Genomic DNA, 27,416 nt, shown 5'->3' on the forward strand with positions numbered 1-27,416 from the left:
CTGTATGGTGTTCTCTACAAAGGTGGCTGTATGGCGTTATCTACAGGGGGGTCTGTATGGCGTTCCCTACAGGGGGGCTGTATGGCGTTATCTGTAGGGAACGCCATACAGCCCACCCTGTAGGGAACACCATACAGCCCCTCCTGTAGGGAACGCCATACAGCCCCCCCTGTAGGGAACGCCATACAGCCCCCCCTGTAGGGAACGCCATACAGCCCCCCCTGTAGGGAGCGCCTTACAGCCCCCCCCCCCTGTAGGGAACGCCATACAGAGCACCCCCCCCCCGTAGGGAACGCCACACAGCCCCCCCCATGTAGGCAACGCTATACAGCGTCCCCAACCCCCCAAAAAAATGCGACCTACAGTGTGAAAAGACAAAAGACATGTATCCCCTATCCACAGGATAGGGGATACATGTGTGATCGCTGGCAGCGATAGGGAGAATGGGGGACCGAAAGTCCCCCAAGTTCTCCATGACTAACCTCTGACTTCCGGCGTCTGCGCAGCTCAATAAAAATGAATGGAGCGCTGGTCACGCATGCGCACAAGCGTGACCGGCGCTCCATTCATTTCTACGAAGCTGCCGACACAGACCCCGGAAGTCCGAGGTTTGTGATGGAGAACTTCAGGGGACTTTCAGTCCCCCGTTCTCCCTATCAATGCCAGCGATCACACATGTATCCCCTATCATGTGGATAGGGGATACATGTCTTTTGTTTAATGGCAGAGCGGGGAGATACGGCTGCTATAACGGTAGTTACGCCACTGGTAATGACTTTTATATCATGTTGAAATAATTATATTAGTAACTATTTATGTATTACAGTATATCTAAGAATACAATACTGACATACATATTGTATCCAAAAACTGTACATTAACCCCTTAAGGACGCAGCCTAGTTTGGGCCTTAAGGCTCAGAGCCCATTTTTCAAATCTGACATATTTCACTTTATGTGGTAATAACGTCGGAATGCTTAAACCTATCCAAGCGATTCTGAGATTGTTTTCTCGTGACACTTTGGGCTTCATGTTCGTGGTAAAATTTGGTCGATATATTCAGTGTTTATTGGTGAAAAATTGCAAAATTTAGAGAAAATTTTGAAAAAATTGCATTTTTCAGAATTTAAATGCATCTGCTTGTAAAACAGACGGTTATACCACCCAAAATAGTTACTAGTTCACATTTCCCATATGTCTACTTTAGATTGGCATCGTTTTTTTAACATTCTTTTATTTTTCTTGGACGTTACAAGGCTTAGAACATAAACAGCAATTTCTCATATTTTTAAGAAAATTTCAAAAGCCTTTTTTTTAAGGTACCTCTTGAGTTCTGAAGTGGCTTTGAGGGGCCTATGTATTAGAAACCCCCATAAAACACCCCATTTTAAAAACTAGACCCCTCAAAGTATTCAAAACAGCATTTAGAAAGTTTTTTAACCCTTCAGGCATTTCACAGGAATTAAAGCAATGTGGAGGTGAAATTTGCAAATTTCATTTTTCTTGCTGAATTTCAATATTATTCCATTTTTTTCTGTAACACAGAAGATTTTACCAGAGAAATACTACTAAATATGTATTGTCCAGATTCTGCAGTTTTTAGAAATGTCCCACATGTGGCTCTAGTGCGCTCGTGGAATAAAACACAAGCCTCAGAAACAAAGGAGCACCTAGTGCATTTTGAGGCCTCTTTTTTATTAGAATATATTTTAGGCAGCATGCCAGGTTTGAAGAGGTGTTGAGGTATGAAAGCAATGGAAACCCACCAGAAGTGACCCCATTTTGGAAACTAGACCCCTCAAGGAATTCATTTATGGTTGTTGTTATCATTTTGACCACACCGTTTTTTCACAGCACCTATTTGAATTGGGCTGTGAATTAAAAAAATGATATTTTTTTCCATTAAGATGTAATTTTTGTTCAAAATTTCTTATTTTCACAAGGAATAAAACACCCCATTTTGTTGCCCAATTTGTCCTGAGTGCGGCAATACCCCATTTGTGGTGATAAACTGATGTTTGGGCCCATGGCAGGACTCAGAAGGAAAGGACCACCATTTGGCCTACTGGAGCTTTTCTTGTGCTAAGTCATGTATGCAGAAGCCCCTGAGGTACCAGTACAGTTAAAACCCCCGAGAAGTGACCCCATTTTAAAAACTACACCCCTTAAGACATTCATCTAGTGGTGTAGTGAGCATTTTGACCCCACAGTTATTGTGTAAAAGGTAATGCGCAGCAGATGGTGCAAAGTGAGATTTGCAATTTCCTATGCATATATGCCATTTCAGTGTCTGATATATTGTGCCCAGCATGTGCCACTGGAGACATACACCCCATAAATTGTAATGTGGGTTCTCCCGGGTACGGCAATACCCTACATGTGGCTGTTATTAGCTGCCTGGGCACACGACAGGGCTCAGAAGGGAAGGACCACCATTTAGCCTACTGGAGCTTTTCTGGTGCTAAGTCATGTAGGCAGAACCCCTGAGGTACCAGTACAGTTGAAACCCCCGAGAAGTGACCCCATTTTAAAAACTACACCCCTTAAGACATTCATCTAGTGGTGTAGTGAGCATTTTGACCCCACAGTTATTGTGTAAAAGGTAATGCGCAGCAGATGGTGCAAAGTGAGATTTGCAATTTCCTATGCATATATGCCATTTCAGTGTCTGATATATTGTGCCCAGCATGTGCCACTGGAGACATACACCCCATAAATTGTAATGTGGGTTCTCCCGGGTACGGCAATACCCTACATGTGGCTGTTATTAGCTGCCTGGGCACACGACAGGGCTCAGAAGGGAAGGACCACCATTTAGCCTACTGGAGCTTTTCTGGTGCTAAGTCATGTAGGCAGAACCCCTGAGGTACCAGTACAGTTGAAACCCCCGAGAAGTGACCCCATTTTAAAAACTACACCCCTTAAGACATTCATCTAGTGGTGTAGTGAGCATTTTGACCCCACAGTTATTGTGTAAAAGGTAATGCGCAGCAGATGGTGCAAAGTGAGATTTGCAATTTCCTATGCATATATGCCATTTCAGTGTCTGATATATTGTGCCCAGCATGTGCCACTGGAGACATACACCCCATAAATTGTAATGTGGGTTCTCCCGGGTACGGCAATACCCTACATGTGGCTGTTATTAGCTGCCTGGGCACACGACAGGGCTCAGAAGGGAAGGACCACCATTTAGCCTACTGGAGCTTTTCTGGTGCTAAGTCATGTAGGCAGAACCCCTGAGGTACCAGTACAGTTGAAACCCCCGAGAAGTGACCCCATTTTAAAAACTACACCCCTTAAGACATTCATCTAGTGGTGTAGTGAGCATTTTGACCCCACAGTTATTGTGTAAAAGGTAATGCGCAGCAGATGGTGCAAAGTGAGATTTGCAATTTCCTATGCATATATGCCATTTCAGTGTCTGATATATTGTGCCCAGCATGTGCCACTGGAGACATACACCCCATAAATTGTAATGTGGGTTCTCCCGGGTACGGCAATACCCTACATGTGGCTGTTATTAGCTGCCTGGGCACACGACAGGGCTCAGAAGGGAAGGACCACCATTTAGCCTACTGGAGCTTTTCTGGTGCTAAGTCATGTAGGCAGAACCCCTGAGGTACCAGTACAGTTGAAACCCCCGAGAAGTGACCCCATTTTAAAAACTACACCCCTTAAGACATTCATCTAGTGGTGTAGTGAGCATTTTGACCCCACAGTTATTGTGTAAAAGGTAATGCGCAGCAGATGGTGCAAAGTGAGATTTGCAATTTCCTATGCATATATGCCATTTCAGTGTCTGATATATTGTGCCCAGCATGTGCCACTGGAGACATACACCCCATAAATTGTAATGTGGGTTCTCCCGGGTACGGCAATACCCTACATGTGGCTGTTATTAGCTGCCTGGGCACACGACAGGGCTCAGAAGGGAAGGACCACCATTTAGCCTACTGGAGCTTTTCTGGTGCTAAGTCATGTAGGCAGAACCCCTGAGGTACCAGTACAGTTGAAACCCCCGAGAAGTGACCCCATTTTAAAAACTACACCCCTTAAGACATTCATCTAGTGGTGTAGTGAGCATTTTGACCCCACAGTTATTGTGTAAAAGGTAATGCGCAGCAGATGGTGCAAAGTGAGATTTGCAATTTCCTATGCATATATGCCATTTCAGTGTCTGATATATTGTGCCCAGCATGTGCCACTGGAGACATACACCCCATAAATTGTAATGTGGGTTCTCCCGGGTACGGCAATACCCTACATGTGGCTGTTATTAGCTGCCTGGGCACACGACAGGGCTCAGAAGGGAAGGACCACCATTTAGCCTACTGGAGCTTTTCTGGTGCTAAGTCATGTAGGCAGAACCCCTGAGGTACCAGTACAGTTGAAACCCCCGAGAAGTGACCCCATTTTAAAAACTACACCCCTTAAGACATTCATCTAGTGGTGTAGTGAGCATTTTGACCCCACAGTTATTGTGTAAAAGGTAATGCGCAGCAGATGGTGCAAAGTGAGATTTGCAATTTCCTATGCATATATGCCATTTCAGTGTCTGATATATTGTGCCCAGCATGTGCCACTGGAGACATACACCCCATAAATTGTAATGTGGGTTCTCCCGGGTACGGCAATACCCTACATGTGGCTGTTATTAGCTGCCTGGGCACACGACAGGGCTCAGAAGGGAAGGACCACCATTTAGCCTACTGGAGCTTTTCTGGTGCTAAGTCATGTAGGCAGAACCCCTGAGGTACCAGTACAGTTGAAACCCCCGAGAAGTGACCCCATTTTAAAAACTACACCCCTTAAGACATTCATCTAGTGGTGTAGTGAGCATTTTGACCCCACAGTTATTGTGTAAAAGGTAATGCGCAGCAGATGGTGCAAAGTGAGATTTGCAATTTCCTATGCATATATGCCATTTCAGTGTCTGATATATTGTGCCCAGCATGTGCCACTGGAGACATACACCCCATAAATTGTAATGTGGGTTCTCCCGGGTACGGCAATACCCTACATGTGGCTGTTATTAGCTGCCTGGGCACACGACAGGGCTCAGAAGGGAAGGACCACCATTTAGCCTACTGGAGCTTTTCTGGTGCTAAGTCATGTAGGCAGAACCCCTGAGGTACCAGTACAGTTGAAACCCCCGAGAAGTGACCCCATTTTAAAAACTACACCCCTTAAGACATTCATCTAGAGTGTAGTGAGCATTTTGACCCAACAGTTATTGTGTAAAAGGTAATGCGCAGTAGATGGTGCAAAGTGAGATTTGCAATTTCCTATACATATATGCCATTTCAGTGTCCGATATATTGTGCCCAGCATGTGCCACCGGAGACATACACCCCATAAATTGTAATGTGGGTTCTCCCGGGTACGGCAATACCCTACATGTGGCTGTTATTTGCTGCTTGGGCACATGGCAGGGCTCAAAAGGGAAAGATGAGGGGGATAAGCTGTGCGGAGTGCATCAGGGTAAATTAAAAATCAATGGATGTATGGTAAATTTTAAAACAATCTTTCATACAGAGCCCTGGTTTTTCGGGACACGTGTCGCATTGGTATGTTGTGTCCTTCCTTATCCCCCTCTTATAGCACACTTTGCACCTCTTTTGACTTTTTCCCTTCTTGCCAGTTTGGGGAACTTCTCCTGGAAAGTGTTGCCCTGGTACGATGCGTGTGGCCTCGCTTCCAGAAGTACTGGGTGCCCCTCCTTCCTGGTCGCCAAAAATTAGGTTCTTTATAACCACCTCTTGAAATTCCAGGAAAGTTCCCCTCTGGCCTGCACATCGACGTAGCACGTACGCATTGTACAATGCCATCTGTATGATGTGCACGGCCAGCTTCTTATACCACACCCTCGATTTCCGCGTAGCGCTGTAGGGCTTCAGGACTTGATCTGACAAGTCCACCCCTCCCATGTACCTATTGTAGTCCAGGATGCAATCTGGTTTGGGGGTCTCTGTACTGGTACCTCGTACAGGTACATGGGTACTGGTGTGGCCATGTATTGTTGTCAATACAAGGACATCTCTCTTGTCCTTGTACTTGACACACAATATGTTGCTACTAGAATGTGCCCTGCTCTCACCCCTTCTGAGTGTTTGCCCAAGCAGTGTTTTAGGGAGGCCTCTAAGATTTTTTCTAGCAGTGCCGCATGCCGCAGTCCTTCTGGAAGCGAGGCACTTGAAGAGCGGGACGCTGGTATAAAAATTATCCAGGTAGAGGTGGTAACCCTGGTCCAGCAGTGGGTGCACCAAATCCCACACAATTTTTGCGTTAATTCCCAGTAAGGGGGGGCATTCTGGGGGCTGAATACTGCTGTCCTTCCCTTCATATATCCTGAATTTATATGTATACCCTGATGCACTCTCGCACAGCTTATACAACTTCACGCCATACCTTGCCCTCTTACTTGGCAGGTATTGGCGGAATTGAAGCCTCCCTTTAAAATGTACCAGGGACTCATCAATGGAAATACACTTCTCGGGGGTGTATGCTTGGGCAAACCGGGCACTGAAATGGTCTAATAGGGGTCTCAGTTTATATAAACGGTCAAAACTGGGGTCATCTCGGGGTGGGCACTGCTCATTATCGGCATAATGTAGGAAGCGAAGTATTGCCTCATAACGCATCCTGGACATGGCCATACGGTACATCGGGGTGTGGTATAGGATGTCCGTGCTCCAGTAGGTCCTAATGGATGGCTTTTTTAGAAGCCCCATGTTCAAGAGCAGTCCCCAGAACTTGCCCAACTCTGCTGCGTTTACAGGAGTCCACCTCTGGGATTGGGCATAAAATGAGTTGGGGTTCTTGGTGATATACTGTTGGGCATATAAATTAGTCTGGGTGACCATTAGCTCTATAAAGTTATCAGTGAAGAAGAACTTGAAAAAGTCCATCTCACTGAACCCTGCCGTGTTAAATTTGATGCCTGGGCTGCCCGTGTACTCAGGGATTTGGGGTTCATAATGGTCTGGTGTGGGTGTCCAAATGGGGTCACTTCGCTCAGGGGTATCACTTGTTGTGGGGTCACTTCTCTCAGGGATTTCTACTATGGTGGTGGTCCTGGGGCGTCTCCTAGGGGGTCCCTCCTCTTCATCGCTGGATGAGGAGGTAGACAAATAAAATACTGTATCGCCATCCGACGAGTCTGTGTCGGAGGCCAGAAATGCATACGCCTCTTCAGCAGTAAATGTCCGTTGGGACATGCTTGTTGTGCGAAGACAAAATTTATATACTGCAAAAAAATAAATCCCTAACTGGGAGCAATAGGATAGCACAACTAGCACAAATGTGTGTTTTGTTTTTAGAGAGCAAGTGGACTTCCCTGACACTAAAGCTAACTAGGGCGAGGGTTCCTAACACTAAACCTAACTAAATTTTATGTGGACTTCCCTAACGCTAAACCTAACTACGGCGACGATTCCCTGACACTAAACCTATCTAGATTATGTCAAGCTTCCCTGACACTAAACCTAACTACGGTGACGGGTGCCTGACACTAAACCTATCTAATTATTCCGAGCTTCCCTGACGCTAAACCTAACTACGGTGATGGATCCCTAACGCTAAGCCTATCTACGGTGACCGATTCCTGACGCTAAATTCCCTGACACTATACCTAACTACGCTTTTTGACGGTTCCCTGACACTAACTAACCCTAATACTAAACTAACCAGTTAAATTTTCAAAATTGGCTAAACTAACTATTTTTTTTTGTTTCTTTTTTTTCTTTTTATATTTTTTTTTTTGTTTTATGTTTTATATAGAAAAAAATGAAAAAAAAATCCCCAGGGACCAAGAAATGTGGTCCTGAAGACTGAAAAGTGGTCAGTGATAGGAGATCACTGACCAAAAAACGTGGGTAGAACTCAAAGAGGAAGGGAACAGGAGTGGGTAGTGGATGGGGTGGTGGGAAGCAAAAAAAACGTTGTTTTAGAAACTTTTTTTCACTTTTTTTCACTTCTTTTCTCTCTGACTCTCTGCTCACAACCGATCTCAACGCCTCGCTAACTCCAACAGGGCGTTCAGGGCGGTTGCAGCAGGATGTGAGGTCAGAGAGAGGAAGTGACGAGAATGATCGCTGCTATTGGCTAGTTACTCACTGACTAGCCAATAGCGGCGATCGGCGAGGCGGGACCATAGTAAATGGTCCCGGCCCATTATGCTGTGATAGCATGCTGTCAGAAACAGCAGCTATCACAGCTCAGGAACGCCGGGCTCGAGCACTGCTGTGCTGAATGAGACCGATCGCTGCTATTGGCTAGTTACTCACTGACTAGCCAATAGCGGCGATCGGCGAGGCGGGACCATAGTAAATGGTCCCGGCCCATTATGCTGTGATAGCATGCTGTCAGAAACAGCAGCTATCACAGCTCAGGAACGCCGGGCTCGAGCACTGCTGTGCTGAATGAGACCGATCGCTGCTATTGGCTAGTTACTCACTGACTAGCCAATAGCGGCGATCGGCGAGGCGGGACCATAGTAAATGGTCCCGTCCCATTATGCCGTGATAGCCTGCTGTCAGAAACAGCAGCTATCACAGCGCATGAACGCGCCGGGCGCGCGCACCGCTGTTCTAACTGCAAGACGTACTATTACGGCATGGAGCGCGAACGATAGAGCTGCCATGACGTAATAGTACGTCAAGGAGCGGGAAGGGGCTAATACTAAACTAACCAGTTAAATTTTCAAAATTGGCTAAACTAACTATTTTTTTTTGTTTCTTTTTTTTCTTTTTATATTTTTTTTTTTGTTTTATGTTTTATATAGAAAAAAATGAAAAAAAAATCCCCAGGGACCAAGAAATGTGGTCCTGAAGACTGAAAAGTGGTCAGTGATAGGAGATCACTGACCAAAAAACGTGGGTAGAACTCAAAGAGGAAGGGAACAGGAGTGGGTAGTGGATGGGGTGGTGGGAAGCAAAAAAAACGTTGTTTTAGAAACTTTTTTTCACTTTTTTTCACTTCTTTTCTCTCTGACTCTCTGCTCACAACCGATCTCAACGCCTCGCTAACTCCAACAGGGCGTTCAGGGCGGTTGCAGCAGGATGTGAGGTCAGAGAGAGGAAGTGACGAGAATGATCGCTGCTATTGGCTAGTTACTCACTGACTAGCCAATAGCGGCGATCGGCGAGGCGGGACCATAGTAAATGGTCCCGGCCCATTATGCTGTGATAGCATGCTGTCAGAAACAGCAGCTATCACAGCTCAGGAACGCCGGGCTCGAGCACTGCTGTGCTGAATGAGACCGATCGCTGCTATTGGCTAGTTACTCACTGACTAGCCAATAGCGGCGATCGGCGAGGCGGGACCATAGTAAATGGTCCCGTCCCATTATGCCGTGATAGCCTGCTGTCAGAAACAGCAGCTATCACAGCGCATGAACGCGCCGGGCGCGCGCACCGCTGTTCTAACTGCAAGACGTACTATTACGGCATGGAGCGCGAACGATAGAGCTGCCATGACGTAATAGTACGTCAAGGAGCGGGAAGGGGCTAATAGATCCATTCACAGATCCCCTTCATTTATATTGACTTGCAACAAGGTCTATATTCTCAGTTCGGAATCAGTTTCATTCAATCCCTTTGGGATTTGTTTTATTTATTAACAGTTACAAAAAAAAATCATGCTCCAGTATTCAGCTGGGTAAACATTTAAACAAAATAATAATAATAAAAAATAATAATAAACAAAAATAAAAATAAATATATATATATATATATATATATCTACAGATCTTTATATCTAAACAGATTACGATACTACACATAAGGGATGTAATATAAACCCCTCACAGATAACAAATAACCCCCTCTGAAGTTGAATGCTCAAGGCAGAGGTGTAGGCACACCACGTGCTGGCATATGGTGCTTCAGTATAGTGCCGTATTACAGAGATATTCTAAACTGGAAGCAGTACTTCTAGAGGAGGATACGTCCATCATATATCATCCAATGGTGCCACAATACGACCATGTGCATGAGACCTTAGAGTCATTTAAAAATACTGTATATGTTTTACCAGCATTATGGCCTTATGAATGGCAGCAATACATTTACCTCAACTCTAGTGTCAAATTTCATGACTGCTCTAGGTGTGAAGAAGATTGTGAGAGCAGCATGGCCTCCAACAGGGATTACCCCTTGTGATGGAGTAATTGTCATGCCAGGCAAGGGACCAATATCTACAACCTAGAGAATAGAAACTAAGAATTACAAGATATATTTATTGGAGAAATGTCAAAATATATTGGAACTGGATTTGACATCCAGCTGTGCTGTATAAATAGGATATGGAGCAATGATTAGTATTGGTTACATACAGTATACACAAAATAATTTTTACTTATTTCAACTGTTATTCTTAGATGTGTATTCTTTATTAATACACCAACAGTCAGGGGCGTATCTAAGAAAGACTGGGCCCCATAGCAAACTTTTGACTGGGGCCCCCCCTCCCCTGGGTGTCACACAACCCCCCCCTTGTAGATAACGCCATACAGCCCCCACTATAGAGAACGCCATACAGCCCCCACTGTAGAGAACGCCATACAGCCCCCCCTGTAGAGAACGCCATACAGCCCCCCCTCTAGAGAACGCCATACAGACCCCCTGTAGATAACGCCATACAGAGTCCCCCCTGTAGATAACGCCATACAGCCCCCCTGTAGAGAACGCCATACAGCCCCCCCTCTAGAGAACGCCATACAGACCCCCTGTAGATAACACCATACAGCCCCCTGTAGAGAACGCCATACAGTCCCCCTGTAGAGAACGCCATACAGCCCCCCTCTAGAGAACGCCATACAGACCCCCTCTAGAGAACACAATACAGAGTCCCCCCTGTAGATAACGCCATACAGCCCCCTGTAGATAACACCAAACAGAACCCCCTGTAGATAACGCCATTCAGAGTCCCCCCTGTAGATAACGCCATACAGACCCCCTCCTGTAGATAACGCCATACAGACCCCCCTGTAGATAACACCATACAGACCCCCTGTAGATAACACCATACAGACCCCCCTGTAGATAACACCATACAGACCCCCTGTAGATAACACCATACAGACCCCCTGTAGATAACGCCATACAGAGTCCCCCCTGTAGATAACGCCATACAGCCCCCCCTGTAGATAATGCCATAGAGTCCCCCCTGTAGATAACGCCATACAGACCCCCCTGTAGGTAATGCCATACAGCCCCCTCTGTAGTTAACGCCATACATCCCCCCCTGTAGGTAACTCTATACAATCCCCCCTGTAGGTAACGCTATACAGCCCCCCTGTAAGTAACGCTATACAGCCCCCCCTGTAATTAACGCTATAAAGCCCCCCTTGTAGGTAACGCTATACAGCCCCCTGTAGGTAAGGGGATACATGTGTGATCGCTGGCAGCGATAAGGAGAACGGGGGACTGAAAGTCCCCCGAAGTTCTCCATGACTAACCTCTGACTTCCGGAATCTGCACAGTTCAATAAAAATGAAAGGAGCGTTGGTCACGCATGCGCACAAGCGCGACCGGCGCTCTATTCATTTCTACGGAGCTGCCGGCACAGACCCCGGAAGTCCGAGGTTTGTGATGGAGAACTTCAGGGGACTTTCGGTCCCCCGTTCTCCCTATCAATGCCAGAGATCACACATGTATCCCCTATCCTATGGATAGGGGATACATGTCTTTTGTTTAATGGCAGAGCAGGGAGATACCTCCCTGCTCTGCCGTAGTGTTCAGTGGCGTCGCGCTGTAGCAGCCATAGCCGGCGGGCGACACGGGCCCCCTCATGCCGCGGGCCCCGTAGCAGCCACTACGGCTGCTACGGCAGTAGTTACGCCACTGCCAACAGTACCTTGTCAATATACCATATGTATAATGACTGGTCCAGGGTCTGAATTAGCTTAGGGGTCCTGTCTGGTGTGGGGTTTAAATGAGATCTGGGGTCTTATTTAATTTTGGGTCCGGTCTGAATTAATTTAGAAGTTTGGTCTGATTTTCCCAATTACAAATATTAATAAATCTTGATGTAAATAGTTTTACAAAAGTAAGTCACAAGATTACATTTTTACTGTTGGTGTACAACTCGGACCTCCACCTGTCCACAGACCCAGGTAAGCAGACCTTTACTAAAACTAGTCAAACACCCCTGCACTATATCATGCTATATGACCACCCACTGTGGGAATCTAAGTACACTACAATACTCGATATACACATGTAAGCAAAATAAATAAAGAATAAAGTGAATAAACATATGCAAAAAAGAGCAGAGTAATGTTAAGTGATACCCATTTGGCAAACAATAGCCCAGGAATATGCCTCTAATGTGCATTTTGTTAGGCCTTTTATCCGGGGGTAGCGCCTATGTGATATGACCCAGCTATTTAAATGCCTATTCTCCTATTAGCATTAAAAAAATGAAGATGTTTCTCGGGTACCTACAAATGAGGATTAAAGGTACCTGAAAAATAACATGGAGGAGGAGAAAATTCAACTTCCAAAAATTTATTTATTGAAAAATACATATCTTTAGTGGTAAGGGGAGTGTAACTTGCACAGCAATAACATATGCAAACAGAGTGGTACTGGTGAGAACAAGGCTTGAAATACATGCTAAGATAAGAGTAATGTTAATGTTCACTTAAAGTCTGAATGAACACGTTAATAGTTACCTGAAAGTATGCATGGTTTACTCCAGTGTTCTGAATAATGGCTGTCTTGAAGGTTGATAGGCCAAGTGGAGCATGATGGAAAAGAATCCTTTGTTCGGTAAACTGGACATTTGTTGATCCAAGCTGTAAATGAAGGAAAAAGCATTGCATTGCCATTATATGCTGTGAACATTGTCATTTTCTGTCAATCTGTGTGATAATACAGAATACATGGCAGCATGGCCTTCATTACCTCTGCAATGCATTTTAGCTTGTGTGTATTTCGCTGCTGTACACACAGATTGAATTCCCCTATGTCTGGTGAGCTGAATCCTGGATGCCATACAACTTCACATTCAAGGTCTTCATAAGCATCAACAATGCCTAATAAGAATCAATCACAAAGTAAAGTGGAAGATTTTCCTGATTAACTTTAAAGAGCAAAATAAAGCACTTTTAGAAAATATGTTAGATTTATAAGTCGCAAATCAGAACATCATGATTACATTGTTTGATAGTTCAGCTTTAAAAGGCAAATTTCGAAAGAACATAGAATATAGCCCCAAATCACTTATACATTAAGCCAGAATAGTATTTAACAGCAATAAACATAAGAACAAAATGTTCTTATTGTCCTTTCTCTTTAGTAATCCTAAAAGTACAAAACAATCCCTCAAGTGAAATGGCTATTTCTTCCTACTGGGCATAAGACAATAGGTTCTTCTCCAGAATTATCCATGTGAGTGCAAATATTCTTTATATTTAAAGGACCTCGTGTAAAAAAAATATTCTCCCAATGGAAGCAATGTGTTTAGGGGAGAATACTTGCCCAGTGTCATAGAATATGCCACATATTCATATAAATCCATTATAAAAAAATCTCTGTGTGCCTCCAATTTTAAACAGCTATGGGCGCGATAATAGGGATCCATACAACATGTATCCAAAATACGGCAGTGTGCATGGGTCCTTAGACTGCATTTTTTGTTCATGTAATCAGATCCCGTTCTTGGTATTCAATTTACAACTCCATTATGGAGCCATATTACAGTCATTTGACTACAGCTTTACCGTGTCTGTCAGCAAGCTGTAGTCTGCTGTTTATAGAAGTTTATATTCTGCAAATTGTAAGATTTTATAGACTGTCATAAAACCATGTAAAGCCTGCTTGAACAGAGCGGGTAAGCATCAAATACAACTCTGAAGTACAGGCAAATCACTAATATGTATTGTGACATTCCTTTCAATGTGAGGTATTGTTGGATGAATACATCCCTCTTAAAAAAAAAGTCACCAGAATATAGTGTCCCAGAATTGGCAGCTGGGTAACAACCAATTGGCCTCCAATTACAGTCTCCTAGGAGCTCTGAATGACAAATCTGCCTATCTATACCCTATTATTTTACTGGTGCACTGGTGCATGGCTAAGCAGGTAGAAATGCTAGTAGAAAATCCATGTGTCCTGCTATTCATTGTTGCCCAGATTTTTTATATTTTTTTTAAATACAAAACATATAACTAATAAACAGCTTGTGATATAACATTTTTTGGGGAACCTAAATTTTATGAGACACTGTATATTTTATTAATTATCAGAATTAATAGAATTGCTGTAAGTGAAATTAAACAGTACATGACCAACAAATCTAATCTAAGAGCTCATGAACACACACACAAGAGCCGTGTACACGGTAATGCATGGAGGTTGTACGGTAATGCATAGAGGCTGTACAACATCCCAGTATGGGGCCATATAGCCTCCATTGTTGCCATACAGGCTCCATTAGGGGTAATGATTCTAGGAAAAAATAGCTCAGTATGTTGAATATGTGATGGCGCATGAGACAATTCTTCTTCTGTCAAATTTGTACGGAATCCAACAGAAAAAAATACTGTGAGCCTCCGGATGAAACTTCGGGCATACAGAGGTATAGTAGAGGACCTCTGCATCTCTAAGGGAAACCTATTATGGCTCTGTACAACTCAGAAGTTCTATCGAGCCAGATACCTTAAAAAGTGAAGATAAGTATACTGTAGCTTTCCAGATTAGTTTATGCCAGTTCCTATGTGATCCAGTGAACATGATTGCATAGTTGCCAACAGTCTTGAATTTGATGGGACTGTCCGGAATTTAGAGAAAGTCCCGGCAAATTACTTTCCCGGACATGTCCCGACAACTGCCATATTTAATTGTAAACGTCCTTAGGACGCAGATACAAGTGAGTACTATGGCAGAGCAGGAAACTATCCGCTCCCTGCTCTGCCATTCACTCCTCCTGGAGCGGAATCCCCCGGCCAGAGCGTTGCCAACATTCTGGCCGGGGATTCTGCTCCTTGAGGGAGCCCCGGATGTCACTGTCCATATATGGATCTTGACATCAGGGGCTCCTCCTGGTGCGGAATCCCCGGCCACAGCATGGCCGATGCTCTGGCTGGGGATTCCGCTCTTAAACGGAGCCCCAATTCAGGGTGGCGCTATCTTCAAGGGGGTTGTGGCACTATCTACATGGGCACTGTGGCACTATATGGGCATTATCTACAGGGGACACTGTGGCGCTATCTACATTGGCACTGTGTGTGGCGAAATCTACAGCGGCACTGTGGCGCTAGAGTTGCCAACACCCTATCCGGGTATTCCACTAGTAGAGGGAGCCCCTGACGTTCCTGTCCACATATGGACAGTGACATCAGGGGCTCCTCTTGGAGCGGAATCTTCAGGCAGAGCGTTGCCGGTGCTCTGGCCGGGTATTCCGCTCGTAGAGGGAGCCCCTGACGTCCCTGTCCATATATGGACAGTGATGTCAGGGGCTCCTCCTGGAGTGGAATCCTCGGCCAGAGCGTTACGCTGCTCTGGTCGGGGATTCCGCTCCTAGAGGTAGCCCCAGAAGTCACTGTCCATATATGAATAGTGACGTCAGGGGCTACTCGAGAAGCGGAATCACTGGCCAGAGCGTTGCCGCTGCTCTGGTCGGGGATTCCGCTCCTAGAGGTAGCCCCAGAAGTCACTGTCCATATATGAACAGTGACATCAGGGGCTCCTTCAATAGAGGAACGCTCTGGCTCGGGATTCCACTCCTAGAGTGAGCCCCAATGGCTCTATCTACATTGAGGGGGGTGTAACGCTATATACAAGGGGGGGTGTGTGGCACTATCTACAAGGGGACTGTGTGTGGTACTAACTTCAAGAGGACTGTGTGTGGCACTATCTACAAGGGGACTGTGTGGCACTATCTACAGAGGGCACTGTGGCATTAGCTACAAGGGATGTGTGGCACTATCTACAGAGGGCACTGTGGCACTGTCTACAGAGGGCACTCTGGCACTATCTACAGAGGGAACTATGGCACTATCTACAGAGGGCACTATGGTACTATCTACAGGGGGCACTGCAGCATTATCTACAGTGGGGCTCTGTAGCTTTATCTAGAGAGGGGCTGTGTGGTTCTATCTACAGGGGGTGGCACTATCTACAGAGGGCACTGTGGCAATATCTACAGAGGGCACTGTGTCACTATCTTAAAAGGGTGTGTGCCACTATCTACAGAGGGCACTATGACACTATCTACAGGGCGGCATTATCTACAAGGGACACTGAGTGTGGCACTATCTACGCAGTTTTTTACACTACCATTAGTGATCAGCACATATCACCTAGCCCTAGTGGTAAAGTTAGACATCACCTGCCTGTTAACCGGATAACCAGAGAGAGATACTGGCCACTATAGTATCCAAACTAGTGCGGAAATTTTTGTTTATTTATTTGTATGCAGAAATTCTGGGAAGAAAGCTACGCCAGATTAGCCAGACCCCATAAGACACAGACCCCACATAAGTCACACCCTAACTGTACCTGGAAAAAAAAATCAGATGTTGGCAACTATGTGATTGTGGTTGGGGATGGTTTATATCACAGAATGTGATTGTATATTGTTTCAAGAGTGAATGTAAATCCTTTTTTTCCCACCTGTGTTTTTCTATAGCATGCATCTATTATACCTGTCGCTTTATACATATGTGTTCATAGATCACTGCTGACTACTGGCTCCTTCACATACAATTTACAAAGATGCCCAATGTAAATGATCTATTCTTCATCTATTTGTTAAAATGTTATTTTCCCCTAGAAGTATTTGTGGTAAAATACATTACAAATGCAAATTTTAAGACCAAGAATGTAATAGAACAGAAACAGGAATCTCTTTTAATAATTTCTTCTGTCCACATCTGTATGTGTAACTTGCACCAAGATAGGAAAGAATAAAATACTATATAGTAATAAAACCAAGACAATGATACAGTTATACAATGTACGGTATATAGAATTCATTGTGATTTATGATAATATATATATATATGTGTGTGCGTGTATGTACTTAATAATATGAATTTCTTATAAACAGTAATAAGATCAGAGTCCACTGACACGAGAAGTTCATACATATATTTACATCTCTTTTCTATTATAAAAAACTATAATTTTTTATGAGTAGCCCTCCATCAGTCTATGTGCATTACCTCTTGCAGGACGTATTGAAAAAGCAATTCCCTTTTCTGTTATGATTGGCTTCCAGCTAAATTCAGCAGCATGATTCCTGCGATTATATAATCTAATGGACGATCTAAATCCTGTGTCAGCTAAGAAGTCATTGTTGGGCTTCAGAACCAGCTCGTGAGAAGACAGCTCAAGGGCAATGGGAACTGCTTTTGCAGTTACTAAGATATGTCCAACTTGCTTGTTATTCACAGTGTAGGAAATTGACCTGCAAGTCAGAATCAGTAAAATATGTTTTATTCTTGCTGTCTGGATTTAGAAGGATTGTAATAATATAAGAACAGTCAGCATAATGATTAAAAAACATAAAACATACTCCTCCTTTTCATGTCTTATCATTCTGTTCACATATTTCTTTATTATTTGTACTGCACTTGTTCTTAGTAATAGCCTGAGGGTCACAAAACATGACATCTGGAGACCATGTCAGCTCATAAAAGTGGCTGATGAAAGAAGGTGTTTAAATAACCCATCTATTAATAATGAGGGTATAAAGTCCTGGTGAAACCTGCAGTACTAAAAAAAATGCTGACAGTAACAAAAAGGTTATTCCCATAAGTGCAATAGCCATTTAAGATGTTAACTGTTCATCTGCCAAGCTATGGAAAAGATCTAATTGTTAATCATTTATCATTCACAGTAAGGTACAGTGAGTGCTATATCAGTGTTATTTCAGTGAAGAATATTTTAAAGGATACATTAGAATTATTTAATATATGAATTATGATGCAATAGCTAATAATATAAACCACAAAGTTTGTCAATAACCTATGGCATAAAAAGGACAAGACAAGAGAGAAGTAGTGTAGCAATTCTAGTCACAGTTGTTGCAACTATAACTAGGCCCTCTGCCTGGGAGCTTGGGCTATCTAAGAAAGGGCATATGAAGCCTTTTCGAGGCTCCTGCACATGCACACACAGACGCATGCACACTCTACACTTCCTAACTTAGATTGTAAACCACTATTGCTCAAATATCGAGGCTTTCAGATATGACTGGCTACTTGGTTTACAAAAATACTGTAAGTTGTCCCAGCCATGTGAGTAGTAAAAGTGGCAGGCACTCGGACAGACTAGTGATTCATCAGCGATCAAGCCTCCATTTGAATATCAAGTGCACAAAGCCTCTACTGGGACATCAGGAGTACAAAGTCTCCACTAGAACAACAGGGATTACAAGGCCTCTGAAACAACAGGAATTGGGCCTCTATATATAAAACAGAAAACCAAGAACAGGGTATTGAAAGTACCACTGTCCACCAGGGATAAGGAATTAGCGATACCATTGACCATCATGGATCGAATGCTGAACATTTTATTAATCCATACTTGGACATAAACTTTATCACTGACTATCAGCTAATAGATGCTTACTGTATCACCAATCATCAGGTAACCTTGCACTGACTGCACTGACCACCAGGGGACTTTACAATGACAGAACAATTGATCAATAAGGCAGTCAGTGACCAGATGTTAAATGTCCCAGTTGTAAAAAGTCACTATCCATTAGGGCACAAATGAAAATACAGAATGCATCAACATAACTAATAAAGACATAATATCATTCACTTTAAAATGTTAGTTTTTAGAATTTCTTGTGGGCACCAACTTTCTAATTTATGTTCAGCTCTCTCATTTGACTGTTTCCGCTTTTGAGAGTAAATTGTTCCAGATTTGCTACATCAATGCGGTTAATATACATCAGCGCACTAAGAATTACATAATGTCTGTGCAATTTAACTTCAATTGTAACTGTGACTTTGTAGCCTAAGGCAGAGATAATGTAAATAAATATCATTGTATTTGTATGAATAAAAATATACTTGTACTTACTTCTTAAATTTCCCCAGTGTGTTTGTCTCAAAGACAACCGGGATCTCTGTCTTTGACATTGGCGGCACAACATGAGAAAGTGGGCTGGTTTGCTGCAGCTCGTCGCAATCAATGTCAACCTGAACCCAGATGTACGTGGGCAGACTATTTATGATATTCATTTCTTTAACTGATATGGAGCGGACGCAGACTTCTCCAAACTCAATTGTGGAAGGACCTGTAAAATGTTAAAAATAATGCAAAGAAAATGTTAAAAACATCAAAAAGACAAATTTAATTAATTCTGATAAGCTTTGCTGCATTTATATTTAGCGGTCTTTGAAAAATATAAATAAGCTACCTGCCGAACTAGTTCAAGCAATTGCTATATTAATTTTCAGAGACGTCTGCTTCCTCGCACATTTATATATTTATCTCTAGCATTAATTATATAGTTGAATATCTTAAGTTTGAATGCAGTCTGAAAAGAACAATTATTGCTTGGGGCCTTTCACATTCTTATTTCATGTGTCAAGTCTTACCGATAACTATGTGGTGAAGTTGCTGAGGTGTCAGAACAAGACTGCAGTCTTCCTTTTCTGTTGCAGTATGGGGTATTGCGTTGAGACCTTCATTAATCTACAATAAAATGTCAAAATGTACAGTTAGAAAACTTAAAAAAGTTGCTGATATTAAAGGCTATGTACACCTTTGAAAATTTGTTGTTTTTTTTTTTGTTTGTTTTTTTAAATAAAAATGTCTATCAGTGTGATTGGTGCAACTTTCTAATTCGTTTTCATTAAAAAATATTTTTACTTTTTGAGATACAGCTGCTTTGTATCCTGTATGAAGAGCAGCTGTATCTTGCGCTGAACCCATCAGGTCAGCGGGACTGATGGGTTCAGGGACAGCGGGTCCTGTGTGTACCGGTTATCGAGCACATCTAAGTTATGAACATAGATGTGATCGGTTTAAAAAAATTAAAAAGTTATGGCTCTCAGAATGTTGTAAAACAAAACTTTTTTGGTGTAGTAAAATATTTAAAAAAAACTATATATATTTGGTATCACCGTAATTGTATTGAGCCGCAGAATAAAGTAAAGTTGTCGTTTTTACCGCACAGTGAAAGACGAAAAAACGAAAGCCAAAAAACTATGGAGGAATCGCAGCTTTTTCTAATTCCACGCCACAAATAATTTTTTTTCCGTTTCCCAGTACATTATATGGTACTTAAAATACTGCCAATAGAAACTACAACTCCTCCCGCAAAAAATAAACCCTCACACCACACCATTGAGAAAAGTAAAAAAGTTATGGCTCTTGGAAGGCGAGAAGTGAAAAAATTGTTTTGTCCTGAATGGGTTAAAGGGACACTCCGGCCAAAACTAAACTTTCCCATGTGCTCCATTATGGTATTCCATGTGTCAGTCTCCCACCTGTTATTTTTCTTGCTGCTTCTATCTGTATATATCAGACTGGGGTGGTTGCTTAGCAGCAGTGTACATCAGACTCGGTGACACACTTTCTTTACTTGAGTCTATGGAGGTCTATTTGTCACCCATCACAGGCTTCTGCAGTTCCTGTACCCCACTAGTTTTGCACAGGGGGGGCAGAAACTTCTATCAACAGATACCACTGATACTTTTACAGGTTCCTGTCACACAGGTGTAATGTAGAAGAATATAGTGCAGCCTCCCTGTCTGTATACTTATGGTTTCTCAGCTTATTTAAGAGAATATATAGAGAATGATAATCACAGTGTCCCCCCCCCCCCAGCATGCAGAAATGGTATGATCTTTAGCTGGTCATGTGATGCTCTGCTGAAGCAAAGTAGAGAAGAAGTAAAAGCTGGGGAATCTAAGAATCAAGATGGAGGTTTTTTGAACCCCTTTCGGACAGAGACATTTTTTGTGGGATGAGCTGTAGTTTTTATTGGTACATACAGCTTTTTGATCACTCTTTATTAAAAAATAATTTTGAGAGCTAAGTTGTCAAAAAAAAAAAAGCGATTTTTGCGGTTTAAATTTCTTACGGCGTTCACGATGCTCACTAAATAAGGCTATATTGTAATAGTTCAGACTTTTACGAACGCAGTGATACCAATTTTGTTTAATTTTTTTTTTACATTACTTTAGAGGGAAAATGGGAATAGGGGGGTTTTTTGAACTTTAAATATTTGTTATTTTTTTTTCACTACTAAAAACTTTATTTCACTTTATTTTGTTACACATTCTATTAGTCCCCGTAGGGGACTTGAAACAGTGATGGTTAGATCGCTGGTACAATATACTGCAAAACTAATGCATTGCAGTGTATAGTCATTTTTACATGCTTCTGTTAAGCCCTGACACAGGCAGGTCTTAACAGAGGCAGAGTGAAGGCAGTACTGGCATTAGGCCTGGTATTAGGCCCCTGGGCTGCCCTGACAACCATCGGAACCCCACGATCGTGTTATGGGGCGCCGATGAGCTGTCATAGAGGGCCGCCCCCTCTTTTTAACATCTCAGATGCTGAGGTCGTGATTGACCTCAGCATTTGAGGGGCTAAACAGCACGTGAGCCCGCTCTATACTTCTCCCCCGCACCAGGACGTAATAGCACGTCGTGGTGCGCGAAGGGGTAAAAGCACAGGCAAGGCAGCCGTTCAAAAAGTAAGTACAGGATACATAAAAGAAGTGTAGAGTGTTGTATACAGTCACGTGGGGAATGAGACATGGAAAATTGTGTTACCACTGGAGGTCTTCTTTTAGGGGAGCCAGCATGTATGTTTGAAATCTGTGTCTATGATTTGAAGCTTTGCATCAGAAATACAAAGCTCAGACCGCTATTAGTATATATTAAGAAATGAATTGGCACAAAATTAAATGATCATAAAAAGTGGAGTTTAACATTAAGTTAAAAAAGATTTTCACAGGTTTTTCAACAAAGGACCCTAAAAGCTGAACAGTGGGGGTATGAAAAAGCACAGAGGTGTCCATTTATGCAAGTTTAAATCCCTACTAATAAAAATATATGGGACATCTGTTTTATTATCTCCAATAGACTTTAATGGAGAATGACCTAAGTGCGGCTACTTCTTCGGTGTGAACAGAGTCTGGGCAAACCCATTATCGGGATTGTGGGTATTCCAGCAGTCAGACCCCACTAAGCTGCTTATGTGGCACATCCAGTGTCCTTAGTCGAGAAACCCTTCAATGCTCTAGAACAAAAATACAACTGTGACATCTCTGCCTGGATTAGGGCTTTGACTTTAAGGGGTTGGACTATATAGAGAAGAATTTATAAGTATACAAATAATACAGAATAATTGTTAGACTAAGATGTAAGACACCTACTTCTCGTGTTATGGATCTTGACTCTCTAGCAGCCAGTTGGCGAGTGGTCAGCATACGGCCCTTACTGTTGGGAGCTAATATCGCTTGGTGTTGCTCCTTAAAGCACTCATAAACTGAAGTAGTAGGTGGTTGAAGTCCAGCTGCTGGGGTAATGCCAATATCAACATCATTGCTCACCTCTTGAAATTCCCTAAAAAGAGAGAGCTTGAGTTTAAAAAAAGAAGGAAAAACAATTTCTATTTAAAGAGGCTCTGTCACCACATTATAAGTGCCCTATCTCCTACATAAGGAGATCGGCGCTATAATGTAGGTGACAGCAGTGCTTTTTTTTTTAAAAAACAATCTATTTTCCACCACTTTATTAGCGATTTTAGCTTTATGCTAATGAGTTTCTCAATGGACAACTGGGCGTGTTTTACTATTGACCAAGTGGGCGTTGTACAGAGGAGTGTATGACGCTGACGAATCAGCGTCATACACTTCTCTCCATTCATTTAGTCAGCGCATAGGGATCCATTTGGATCAGTATGTGCTGTCTTATACTAACACATTAACGATACTGAAGTGTTAAGACAGTGAATAGACATTACACGGGATGTCTATTCACAATCCCGACACTTCGTTAATGTTTCTGTGGTAGTTAGAGCAGAGCAAGCGTAATCTGGCGAGATCTGTAAATGACAGGTTACAGCAAGATTACGCTTGCTCTGCTGTATCTACCACAGAAACATTAACAAAGTCTCGGGATTGTGAATAGACATCTTGTGGAATGTCTATTCACTGTCTAAACACTTCAGTATCGTTAATGTGTTAGTATAAGACAGCACGTACTGATCTAAAAGGATCCCTATGCACTGACTAAATGAATGGAGAGAAGTGTATGACGCTGATTGGTCAGCGTCATACAATCCTCTGTACAACGCCCACTTGGTCAATAGTAAAACACGCCCAGTTGTCCATTGAGAAACTCATTAAAATAAAGCTAAAATCGCTAATAAAGTGGTGAAAATAGATAGTTTACAAACAATTCTGAAGTGATCCATATACAATTTTCCTTTTTAGAAACCTCGCTGTGTTTTTATTTTGATATTATGTATTTATATAGTTATATGCAATAAAATTTATGATGTGTAGCCTTGTGACTCTTGGTTCTCAATTTCTTGCTACGATATAGTAGAGTCCTGCAACTTTTCGAGTTGATACTTTTTGGGGGTGCTTTAAACATATGTGTTGGCCGTACCTAACCGATTACTCTCTCCTGTGAGACATTTATTTATAAATGTAGATAACAGTAACGTGTTTTTTTTTAAAAAACGTTCATTTTTGGCCAAGTTATGAGCTATTTTATATATATGCAAATGAGCTTTGAAATGGACAACTGGGCGTGTATTGTGTTTTTAACTGGGCGTGTTTACTTGTTTCACTAACTGGGCGTTGTGAATAGAAGTGTATGATGCTGACGAATCAGTGACCAATCAGCATCATGCACTCCTCTCCATTCATTTACACAGCACATAGGGTTCTTACTAGAACGATGTGCAGCCACATACACAAGTGTCCTGATAATGAATAGACATGACCTCCAGCCTGGACGTCGTGTACTCAGAATCCTGACACTTCTGAATCTTTTCTGTGAGATTTCCAGCAAGGGAAACAAAATCTCGTTTACCTCGTAATCTCAAGATTACGCGTGGCTTGCTGGAATCTCACAGAAAAGATTCAGAAGTGTCAGGATTCTGAATACACATGAGGTCCAGGCTGGAGGTCATGTCTCATGTGTATTCATTATCAGGACACTTGTGTATGTGGCTGCACATCGTTCTAATAAGAACACTATGTGCTGTGTAAATGAATGGAGAGGAGTGCATGATGCTGATTGGTCACTGATTCGTCAGTATCATACACTTCTATTCACAAGACCCAGTTAGTAAAACAAGTAAACACGCCCAGTTAAAAACACAATACACGCCCAGTTGGACATACGAAAAAAACCACGCCCAGTTGTCCATTTCAAAGCTCATTTGCATATATATAAAATAGCTCATAACTTGGCCAAAAATGAACGTTTTAAAAGAAAACAAAAAAATACGTTACTGTTCACTACATTGCAGTGCCGATCACATGCAATAGGAGATAGGGATTTGAGAATCTGGTGACAGAGCCTCTTTAAATAAAAAGCACTACTGTCACCTACATTATAGGGCCCATCTCCTTATGTAGGATATAGGGCACTTATAATGTTGTGACAGAGCCTCTTTAACAATGGGAAGATACATACCTTCCAAGTGTTTATATTGTGAAGTGAGAGCCCATGTTTCCCACTCATAATTCCTATACTAGTCCTTCTCAATTAATTAGAATATCATCATTATTTCAGTAAATCAATTCATAAAGTCAAACTCATATATTATATAGATTCATTACACACAGAGTGATCTATTTCCAGCATTTTTTTTTTTTTAATGTTGATGATTATGGGAACAATTAATGAAAACCCCAAATTTAGTGTCTCAGAAAATGTGAATATGATATAAGCCCAATTTCAAAAATGATTTTTAATACCGAAATGTTGGCCTACTGAAAAGTATGTACAGTATATGCACTCAAAACCTGGTCGGGGCTCCTTTTGCATGAATTACTGCATCAATGCAGCGTGGCAAGGAGGCGATCAGCCTGTGGCACTGCTGAGGTGTTATGGAAGCCCAGGTTGCTTTTATAGCAGCCTTCAGCTTGTCTGCATTGTTGGGTCTGGTGTCTCCCATCTTCCTCTTCACAATACCCCATACATTCTCTATGGGGTTTAGGTCAGGCGAGTTTGCTGGCCAATCAAGAACAGTGATACTGTGGTTATTAAACCAGGTATTGGTACTTTTGGCAGTGTGGGCAGGTGCCAAGTCCTGCTGGAAAATGAAATCAGCATCTCCATAAAGCTTGTCAGCCGAGGGAAGCATGAAGTGCTCTAAAATTTCCTGCTAGATGGCTGCGTTGACTCTGGCCGCTTTCTCAGTGCATGTAAAATTATGTCATCACACTGCTACAATGGCACCAGCAATTGGAGCCTGAGACAGGACAAGCCGCTAAACACTAAGATTAAGTACAACACAGCTCCTATACTGTACATTTCCCCAAGGTACACCATGTAAACTACCCTCTCCTTTAGATATCCACGAGACATCAGTTAACTTACCTAAACACCTCACTAGATATCAGTTAACCTACCTACCACTCACCCCATAACACTCCAGGTGAGTCACCTACCCATTCCATACGCTAGTAGGCATAATATCCCAAACCACCCTCAAGTATATCCCTCCTCTGAACACTTGTCAACGTACTTATTTTTTTGTACTTCTAGTCACCAGATTACCTACGTACAACACGTCCCCACTAAACACCAGGTCACCTAACTTCCAGTAGACACTAGATTACCTACCTTTTTCACTAGACACAACAGAATAATGCCTACTTCTCTCCCCTCAGTAAACCCCAGGGAACTCACCTATCCTCCCCATTGGGCAGCTGTAAACTTGTCAACAGGAATTCCTCCCTCAACCAACACTTAAGGGAAAAAAATTCCTGCCGCAGAAACTTTCTGCTTTGGTTACACAGTAGATTCTGGTTACACAGAGCAGTAATAAAGTAAAAAAAAAAGCATGGAAATAATAATTATTACAACAATAATGAAAAAAAAATATTACATTAGATTTAAAGTGTATTCATGATTCAGCTGGTGGTAAGCAATCAATGACCTTTATTGCCCCTGGGCCCATGGCACTCATAGCACTGGCATTTTGTTTTATTTACTAGTTTTACGATCTTCTCTGTGTTTGCAAGAAAAAGTGCTCCTGTTAACACTCACATCTGCTAAGTGTCTCTTCCAGATAGATGAAACGATAGGAGGTATTAACATCACATATGCTGCTATAAATCCAGGACAAGGTTAATTGTAACATTTCATTCAAGAAAAACGTACCCATCATTCTCTTCTTTTACACGCTTTTCTCTTCTGTACTTTATATAATTAGTATAATAGTCCTTGTGAGCTTGTTTTAACTTTTCTTCATCTTCTGTATATGCATAATCTGGATCTACATAATTATACCTCTCGGTTTTGGTGAAAATAGTCCTAATGCGAATAAAGAATTGTTCATTACTATTGCCATATAAAAATTATAATAATAAACATATAGTTATCATATGTACTTCTATATGCTTGCAAACATCCAGGCGCATAGTTATAAGGGGTGCAGAGGTAGCAGTCGCAGCTGGACCCTGGAGCATGAGTGGGCACAAAGGCCCCGCTGTCACATACAAAGAGATAACAAAATTATGTGAGGTATGTGATGTCCCAGTTACAGATTTTGTATTGGGGCACAGGTGCTTTACGTTACGCCTCTGCAAACATCCTGAACATGATATTAATAGCAACTGCAGCAATAGAGACTGTGGCATCTAAGGTTTTAAAAGAAGGGGGCGCCCCCCTCCGACGACCCATCGCCTCCCCAATGCTATCGTGGGGTGCCGGTGGTTGTCATAGCATCCTGGGGTCCAAATGAAGGCCCCCAGGGCTGCCAGCTTTAGGAGGCAGGGCTTTATAGGAGCCGGTAAAGGCAGCAATAAAATGAACGCAGTAAAAAATTAACACATTAAAAAAAAAAAAACGCCAGAATTGCTGTTTTTTGGTCACCTTATCTCCCACAAAAAGGAAATAAAAAGTGATAAAAAATTTGTATGTACACCAAAATTCTATCAATAAAAACGACAGCCCGCCCCACAGAAAATGAAGCTGCACACAGCTCAATCGATGGAAAAAGAATAAAGTTAGGACTCTCAGAATATGGCAACACACAATATTTTTTTTTAACAAAAAGTTTTTCTTTTGTAAAAGCAGTAAATTATTAAAATTATCTATATAAATTTGGTATTGTCGTAATCGTATTGACAAACAGAATAAAGTTGTCATTTTTACCGCAGGGTAAACGCCGTAAAAACAAAACCCAAAAATCAATGGGGAAATTGCTGTTTTTTTTGTTTTTTTACATTCCACTTACAAAATA

The 27,416-nt window shown here is 42.3% G+C and overlaps 1 protein-coding gene across 2 annotated transcripts in view; it reads right to left on the bottom strand.

The window, feature by feature from the left end:
* CFAP47 (cilia and flagella associated protein 47) overlaps window positions 1-27,416 on the bottom strand; it is a 546,843-nt gene that overhangs the window by 461,403 nt on the left and 58,024 nt on the right. Inside the window, exons 12-19 of one of the 2 annotated variants that reach the window (XM_075852745.1) lie at window positions 26,333-26,485; window positions 22,360-22,549; window positions 19,568-19,664; window positions 19,047-19,263; window positions 17,174-17,418; window positions 12,912-13,042; window positions 12,680-12,802; window positions 10,074-10,205 (exon numbers count right to left, since the gene is read on the bottom strand). In XM_075852745.1, the coding sequence (XP_075708860.1) occupies window positions 10,074-10,205; window positions 12,680-12,802; window positions 12,912-13,042; window positions 17,174-17,418; window positions 19,047-19,263; window positions 19,568-19,664; window positions 22,360-22,549; window positions 26,333-26,485 (1,288 nt within the window). The remainder of the gene's footprint in view (window positions 1-10,073; window positions 10,206-12,679; window positions 12,803-12,911; window positions 13,043-17,173; window positions 17,419-19,046; window positions 19,264-19,567; window positions 19,665-22,359; window positions 22,550-26,332; window positions 26,486-27,416) is intronic. The other variant, XM_075852746.1, reaches the window with a different exon arrangement.

Source organism: Rhinoderma darwinii, chromosome 2, assembly GCF_050947455.1.
Source record: "Rhinoderma darwinii isolate aRhiDar2 chromosome 2, aRhiDar2.hap1, whole genome shotgun sequence".
NCBI lineage: Eukaryota > Metazoa > Chordata > Amphibia > Anura > Rhinodermatidae > Rhinoderma > Rhinoderma darwinii.